General features: G+C 42.3%; 1 protein-coding gene across 1 annotated transcript in view; it reads right to left on the reverse strand.

Moving 5' to 3' along the window:
• Positions 1 to 4,696: 4,696 nt before the first annotated feature.
• The window catches only part of KIN (Kin17 DNA and RNA binding protein), a 48,907-nt gene continuing 44,645 nt past the window's right edge, over positions 4,697 to 8,958 (reverse strand). Inside the window, exons 12-13 of the mRNA XM_008073748.2 lie at positions 8,457 to 8,557; positions 4,697 to 5,587 (exon numbers count right to left, since the gene is read on the reverse strand). Coding sequence (XP_008071939.1) covers positions 5,525 to 5,587; positions 8,457 to 8,557 — 164 coding nt within the window. The 3' untranslated portion in view covers positions 4,697 to 5,524. The remainder of the gene's footprint in view (positions 5,588 to 8,456; positions 8,558 to 8,958) is intronic.

An 8,958-nucleotide genomic window follows, 5' to 3' on the forward strand; every position in this document is an offset into this window, starting at 1 on the left:
AGCCTTCCAAGTAGCTGGAACTACAGGCGTGGGCTACCACGCCCAGCTAAGTTTTTTTTTAAAATTTATTGTAGAGATGAGGTCTCGCTGCCCAGGTGGGTCTCGAACCTGCGGGCTCAGGCAATCCACTCACCTCAGTCTCCCAAAGGCGTGGGATTACAGGCTGAGCCACCGAGCCTGGTAAGGTACATTTTTTATGAAACTTTTTTTCCGTGAGATAACCTCAGTGAAGAGGCAAATGGCACTGCCTTTCAGTTTTCTTCTTCTGTAAGCAGTCACCTATGATATACTTTTGAAAAGTGTATCACTTATCTTTTCCATTTCCTGTTTCAAAAATACTAATTTTAAAATGCAAATATTCAACACAAACTTCAAAAGTGGGTTCTTATCATTAATTATGCTTCTTGGTTAAAAATCTTCTATTTAAAACTTCTATCTTTAGATAAATTTAGTTTGATTCCTAGTATTTTATATGTATACAGTGGTTTTAAAAGTAACGATGAAAATCTCAGGGCGTATATTTATATGCAGGATACTGGGTAACAGAGACCTAGCAAAAAACAAAACAACAACAAAAAACTAGACTTAAAATAAAATCCATGTGTGTGATTCAAATTATCAAAACTTTTACTAATAGCAAGTGTTTTGAAATGTATTGCCTATAAAAATAATCTTATTAATAACTGTTCACACGTATCCTTCTTGAGAGCAGAACTATGCCTTCTCCATATAATTAATTTTGAATTATAAATGAACAATCAATTGTGGATTTCATAGGAACCAAAGTAACAAGGATGACCGGAAAGGAACAATTATTCCACTGCAGATACCTTCTGGTTAGTTCATTTATTTACTGACACATGGTAATTGCAGATATTTTGGGAGTATAACTGAATGTTCTGATACACAGCTATGTTGTATGATGATCCAGTCCGGCTAGGTGGGGTATTCACCACCTCACGCATTTATCATTTCCTTGTGGTGAGAATCTTCACAAGCCTTTCTTCTATTTTGCAATATACAGTGTTTTTCTTTCAACCATAGTCATACCTCCTGGTAAGTTTCTGAAAGTGTCACATCTCTCAGCATCGAAGGGAAACAACTTGACAACAACCATTAGTATGTTTCTTCATTCTTTGGAGCATCTTGCAACTGATTGGTGGTTGATCAGCATTATGTTTTGTGTAAAAGACTGGCATTCAATTGAAGTCTCAGCTGGAGAATTACAGGTGCTGTTTGTGAGATATAGTAATCATTTTTTGGACTTAACTAGCTCATGCTCAGGCTTTTTCTGAGTATCAGTCTGCACAATTGCTGTTAAACCAATTAAATACATGTGTCTTACTGAGGGAAAAATGCAAGCCAACGTCTGAGAAAAATTCTTGGCTCAAATCATACCTGAGTCACAAGTTTATGCTTATTTTAAAATTACTTTTAAACTATTGTGTTTAAATTACTGAAAGTTAAACAAGTTTCCTTACAGTTGGAAAGTGTTCATCTGAAGAAGCAGCTAAAGGAAGAATTTTAAAACATTTCTTTCAACATGTAATACAAGTGAATTATGAAGGGGAAGCTATTTTAGTATCTACCAGTATGAGGCATTATGCAAATCACCGTACATGCTTTCAAGGGTCATGGGTCACGTAATTCTACCTTCTCTTCAGCCTTTTCCTAACTGAAGGAGATACAAGTGACTCCAAAGGTCTGGTAACATCAAGGTGAAAATTTCCTGGCTATCTGGATATATGCAAATCCTTACATCTTGTAAGAACTTAGTATTATTTTTCTTAACACTTCACACTGGGCAAGTTTATTTGGTGGCTTTTTCTGAAATATCCTCGTAAGAAAAAGAAAAATCAAGGATGCTCCCTTTTAGTGGAATGATTATTCAGTTATACAGTGAACATCTCTAGGGTCACTTCAGTCAGTCCAGTGACTAATTTAGTCAAGGTTGACTCGTGTTCTAATCCTGCAACTCCATCTTACCAAAGTAGGAACCGACGCATGAACTGTCATCCATTCATAGTCTCTTTGGTCCAGCAAAGTCCGGGTGGACTTTTTTTTTTTTTTTTTTTGAGTTGGAGTCTCACTCCGTCGCCTAGGCTGAAGTGCAGTGGCACATTCACGGTCACCCCAGCGTCGACCTGTTGGGCTCCAGCGATCCTTCCGCCTCAGCCATCCAAGTAGCCAGAACTACAGGCATGCACTACCACACCCGGCTAATTTTTTATTTATTTATTGTAGAGATGAGGTCTCACCAAGTTGCCCAGGCTGGTCTCGAACCCGCAGGCTCAGGCAATCCACTCACCTCAGCCTCCCAAAATGCTGGGATTACAGGCTGAGCCACTGAGTCTGGCCAAAGTGCTGGGATTCTTAATGAGCTGCTCCGATGATCAAGTTTCTTACTGGCCTGTCACTTCATTTGATTATCCCTGAACGCTGACAACTCCCATATCACACACCTTGAGTCTACGGCATCTAGGGCAGTGGCCTACCTACTGAAGGCACTCAGTGTTTGCTGAATAAGTTTGACTCAACTCACGTCGGCAAAAATTGATTAAAAAAAAACTATCAGAAGTAGATGCCAGAAGACCAGGGGAAAGTCAGCAAATAAAGCCATGGGATTTGATGGCATTCCAATGACAAATTTGGTCTTCCAGCACAGCAATGCCAATAATTTAATTTGACCTCATGCAAGTTGATTTTTAAAAAAGGAATAGCTTTAACAAAAAAAGGGAGAAGACAACTCACAGATTGGGAGAAAATCTTTGCAAAAGACATGTGATGAAGACCGATGGCCCAACACAGACAAAGAACTCTTAATATCTAACAATAAAGAAATGAACGACCCAATTTAAGAAATGAGCAAAAGACCTGAGACGACACTTCACCCAAGAAGACTTAAGAAAGGCAACTAAGCATATGAAAAGATGTCCCACATCTTATGTCAGCAGGAATATGCAAGTCACAACACCAAGCTACCACTACCTATTTCTAAGACTGGCCGCAACCCAGAACACTGACTCCACCAGGGGCTGGCGAGGATGTGAAATCACAGGAACTCCCACTCATGGCTGGTGGGACTGAAACATGGCACAGCCGCTTCGGAAGACAGTTTGACAGTTTCTCGCAAAACTAAACATACTCTTACCACAGGGCCCAGCAATTTTGCTCCTTGGCATTGACCCAAATGTGTTGAAAACTTACTTCTAGCCGGGCTCGGTGGCTCAGCCCGTAATCCCTCGCTTGGGGAGGCTGAGGTGAGTGGACTGCCTGAGCCCGTGGGTTTGAGACCTGCCTGGGCAACTTGGCGAGACCTCATCTCTGCAATAAATCAAAAATTAGCCAGGTGTGATAGCGCGCGCCTGTCGTTCCAGCTACTTGAAAGGCTGAGGTGGAAGGATCGCCGGAGCCTGTCAGGTCGAGGCTGCGGTGGCCGGGAGTGGCCACTGCACTCCAGTCTGGGCGACAGAGTGAGACTCCAACTCAAAAAAAAAAAAAAGAAAATTTATGTCCAACAAAAACCTGCACGCGGATGTTTACAGCAGCCTTATTCCTAATTGCCAAAACTAGGAAGCAACCAAGATGCCCTTCAGTAGGTGAGTAGATAAATAAGCGGTGGGTGCACTCAGACAACAGAATATTATTCAGTGCCAAAAAGAAAGCTTGGGTGCAGCGGCTCACGCCTGTAACCTGTAACCCTGGCCCTTTGGGAGGCCGAGGTGGGTGGATTGCTGGAGCCCAGGAGTTTGAGACTAGCCCTGACACCATAGCGAGAGCTCGTCTCTACAAAAAATAACAAAGTTAGCTGGGTGTGGCGGCATGTGCCCGTAGTCCCAGATCCTTGGGAGGCTGAGGTGGAAGGATCACCTGAGCCTCATGACGTTGTGACCGAGGTGAGCCGTGACTGTACCACTGCATTCCATCCTGGGCCACAGAGCGAGACCCTGACTCAAAAATAAAACTCAACATAAGACTAGATTTTAGTTGTCCGCAGTCATTTTGCTTAACTACTATCGGGGTCTACAGACTGAGAAGAATAAGTTGCTCTCAAATCTAGTATCAAATTTTTATGCTTCAGATATGCTCTATTGACTTTAGCCCCAAGTAGGCTATTTTCTCATTCTGAGATAATTTCAGGAAGATGTTGGGGAATATAGTTAAATGCGGGAGGCAGACGTGAAACATTCCTCTGAAGAAAACCACTGAGTGGATTCCAAACGTATGGACTTGGGGAGGGCATATGCGAGTCACCATCTTCTGGTCTCGGGGAGAGCCATTCTCCTCGCTGGAATTCTCCAGGTCAGACTTCACTGGATCAGGCTCAACGGCTGGGCTCCATTTCCTGGTACTGCCACTCACGACCATGTATGCAACACCCACTATGTGCCAGGCTTTGTATCTGACACTTAAGTGTTTGCATAGGTCTCACATCAACTGAGGGGGGAAGGGAGGGAGAAAGGAGGGAGAGAATACGCCCTGGTGAGACATTCGCTCGGGTCCTCCTGTCCCTGCCGCTCGTGTCTGTTCCTTTCAGTTACGTCAACTATAAGCATCCTTTGTTTCCTTTGGCATAAGCAAGTGTGAGGTGCATCTCCTGGCTTTTGCATCCCAAAATAATAGACCGCTCTACTTATTTAAACGCATGTGTTCACACAAAATCCTGTACGTGGATGTCCGCAGCAGCCAAAAAGTAAAACAGCTCAAACATTCATCAACTGCTGAAAGGATAAACGAAACACAGTATATCCACACAATGGGCATTTTTCAGCAATAAAAAGGAAGGAAGCGCTCCTACATGCCACAACCCAGACACACCTGGGAAACATTAGCTAAGTGTAAGAAGCCAGTCATAGACAATGACACATTATATCATTTCATTTATAAGAAATGTCCAGACAGGCAAATCCATAGATATAGAAAGTAGATTACTGACTGCCTAGGGCTGGGGCAGAGGGGAAACAAGGACTGACTATGTACAAGCTTTCATTTGAGGGTAAAGAAAATGTTCTAAAGTCAGACAGTGGTGATGGCTACACGGCTCTGTAAGTATCTAAGACCACAGAAGTGTACACTTTACATGAGTGGCTCGTGTGGTCTATGAATTGTGTCACAATAAAGGATTATATGTATAGGTTGATTTTTTAAATTTACATTCATAGCTCAGTTTTACTACTCTACCACTGAAAATATAAATTTAGAATGTATGACAGATTTCTTCCAATTATATGATCCTAAATTGTTTTATATAAAACACTTTACAGTAACGTTCTTTAATGAAGATAAAAAATCAAGTAAATTATAAACGAAGGAAACATGACAAGGATAAAATTACATAGTTATGATAATTCATGAGACATAATTAAATTTTTTATAAGTTTAGCTGAACAACTATATAGTACTATTTTCAAAAATCTGTTTCTTTTATACAAAAGGAATACCCTGACACAGTAGAGACTCTTAACGCCTTGGCGAACACCAATTTGATGCTTTTGGATTTTAATATGTAGTTAAATTTTCAAACTCAGGCAAGTTTAGAAATGTCTTCATATTGAATTCCTTCCACTCTGCGTCCTTTTAAAGGCCCCTACAAATTAGAATAATTTAAGAACAGGTTAAAAACACACATGCAATTAAAAAACAAAAAAAGACACCATACTATGGATACAAATTTATCTCTTCCATACCCCTAAAATGCCATTAAGGTAATTGATATTTCTTTTTTTTTTTCTGTGACAGGATCCGATTTATTCTGCCTTGGCAGGGTGGTCCTGAGAGTGGCGGGTGCCACCCTGTCCTGGGCGGAGGGAGGGCCTGAGGGCCAGTTAAGGCCAGTGGCGGTAGAAGCAGGGGGCATGCAGCCCCTGGAATGCGGTGAAGCCAGGCCGAGGCCCAGAGGCAGCTGTGGTAGGCCAGGGCAGGGTGGAAGGCACTGGACTGGGACTGGGCCAGGCTACAGGGCGATGGACCCAGGCCACACCGGCACCCTGGGCAGCGGGGCACAGGGTCACACGACACAGAACATGAAACAGGCACAGGGCTCATGAGTAAGCACACGGACGAGCAGACACAGGTTCATAGGCCAGAGGGACACTTAGCGTGGCTGGGTTGGACATGTGGACATAACAGTGGTGTCACAGATGGACCACAGAAAAGACACAGCACTAAGGGGCACATGGACTTGAGGGCTACAACGGACAGACCAGGCCACAGAGCTTGCCAAAAGACCCCTTCCCATGCCCTCGAGCTATATGGTAATCGATATTTCTATACAGCTATGAATTTTAAAAACACTCTATGGTTGGGCACAGTGGCTCACGCCTGTAATCCCAACACGTTGGAAGACTAAGACGGGAGGACTGCTTGAGTCCAGGAGTTCGAGACCAACCTAGGCAACATAGCAATACCTCATCTCTACAAAAGATTGAAAAAAAAAATCAACTGGGCATGGTGGCGCTTGCCTACAGTTCCAGCAACTTGGGAGGCTATGGTGGCTGTGAGCATGCTGCTGTACTTCAGCCTGGGCAACAGACTCTAGCTGGGACTACAGGCCCGTGACGGACTGATTTTTTTTTTTACTTGTAGAGATAAGGTTTCACCAAGTTGCCCAGGCGGGTTTTGAACCCCTGGGCTCAAGTAATTTTCTTGCCTCTGCCTCCCAAAGTGTTGGTATTACAGGCATAAGCCACCATGCCTAGCCAAAACAAACAAACAAACAAAAAAACTTGAAAAAAAGGTCATTCTTTTAATATGATTATATGTAAAGGAAATAAGTTCCTAGATAAAGTATGACCCAGGTTGAATTTTTCATCATCAAGCTTGGTGGTCTAAGGTCAGTTATACTTTTCTGATAACTAAAAATCTGGAAAATAAGAAGGCAGCCAGACATTTGGGGTCATCAGGCAAACAGCTGAAAAGCGGAGGTTGCTTAGGAACTGTTGATCACCTATCAAAAATCTGCTTAGCAAATATGTACATTTCAAAGATTACAACTGATACTAACATTTAAGATGGCAGAAATGATAAAAATAGCAAGAAAAGTCACTTGAAAAGTTCAAGAGACTTGGGAAAAATACCAGGACAAAAAGACACAGATACATGCACAGAAAAACACAGAATTTTTCTTTTTTTTAAAAGTAGGGTGGGCTAAAAAAAGAGAGAAAAATAAAACTTAGGAGGTGGATTTCCTCCTCTGGAAAGACGTGCTGTCCTGCAGCCAACAGAGCGGCTCTGTACGTGGTCTGCTCCGATATGCGATCCCAGCACGGGCCTGCGCTCCAAAGAAGGTGAGACTGTGGGGTCACAGGGAGGAGGCACAGTGAGCTCTAGATGGGCTTCAGGCACACTGACCAGCACCATCGGGATGGAGCTTACTGTGTCCTAACAGTGATCAGTGGTTTTGTGTTTCCTTTGGATGAAAATGTGAAGCAGGATCTACACTGATAGAACCGTGAAACCGAAAGGGAAGGATCATCCACCTGTTAAGGAAAGATCAGACTTCCCATCACCTTATACTGATCAAGTCAGAGAGAAAAACAGGAAGAAAGAACTCAGTCTGTTAACTTAGTCAAACTGATACATTCCTCATTGTCAGATAAGAATTCCCTTTCCTTTTTTCCTTTACAGTTTATGTAAAGCAACCGGTTTTGGTTTTTTTTTTTTGAGTCAGTGTCTCACTCTGTTGTCCAGGCTGGAGTGCAGTGGCTCGCTCATGGCTACTGCAGCCTCGACCTGTAGGGCTCAGGCGATCACTTTGCCTCAGTCTTCCAAGCAGCTGGGACCACAGGTGTGTACCCATGCCCAGCTAATATTTTGATTTATTGTAGAGATGAGGTCTTGTCAAGTTGCCCAGACTGGCCTCCAATCCCTGGGCTCAGGCAATCCTCTCGCCTCCGCCTCCCACAGTGCTGGAATTACAGGCGCGAATCACTGTACCTGACTTAAATTACCGCTTTCTTAAATCCTTTAGGAATGAGGGGGGACATTTTAAAAAATGGTTGATCTCTGTGGTGCCTTCCCTATTAACTATGACTATATTTCTTTCCTCACGAATTTTATTATGCCAAACTGAATCTTTGTATTAAATGTGAGGGAAAAAAAAGGCAGGATAAAAAACTGTATATATTGTATATTGTATACAATTTTATAAACTATAAAGACAAAAAAACAGAAAATTATGTGGGTTATCACTGAGCTGGGGGATATGGATAATTTTTAGAATTATTTAAATTAAATTATGCTTCAGATTTTATACAACGAGAAAACATTTCCTTGGTAATCAGAAAAAACAACACTTAAGCAATCGCAGTGTCAATGGAGAAAATAAACATACAGATTTCCAAATAAAAGAGAAGACAAAAAACCCACATTCTAAACTATAACAAACCAATCCAATTAAAAAGAACTACAGGACATTTTTAAAGCATTTTGAAATTTCTATGTTTGTACAAACTTACAGTTTCAATGACGATAGTAGCTGAAAAAGTTTTCTCATTGATGGATTCAAGGGTGCCTTCATTTCCTCTATAGCCTCCATTTAAAACCAGAATTCTTTTTCCTACAATAGAAAAGAACACAAAACTTAATGCAATGAAATGTCTCAATTTGTCTTCTACCTTGCTACAGCACAATCCCTCCATTGAATAAACATAATGGAAAACAAAACACTTTTCTTAGGAGGTTTTTTTTTTTTTTTTTTGAGTTGGAGTCTCACTCTGTCGCCCAGACTGGAGTGCAGTGGCCGCTCCGGCCACCGCAGCCTCGACCTGCTGGGCTCCAGCGATCCTTCCACCTCAGACATTCAAGCAGCTGGAACTACAGGCACGCGCTACCACGCCTGGCTGATTTTTGATTTATTGGAGAGATGAGGTCTCGCTGCCCAGGTGGGTCTTGAACCTGTGGGCTCAGGCAATTCACTCACCTCAGTCTCCCAAAGGCACGGGATTACAGGCTGAGCCA

This window comes from Carlito syrichta, unplaced genomic scaffold (genome assembly GCF_000164805.1).
Source record: "Carlito syrichta isolate Samal-C Ts95f unplaced genomic scaffold, Tarsius_syrichta-2.0.1 Scaffold316052, whole genome shotgun sequence".
In the NCBI taxonomy this organism is placed as follows: domain Eukaryota; kingdom Metazoa; phylum Chordata; class Mammalia; order Primates; family Tarsiidae; genus Carlito; species Carlito syrichta.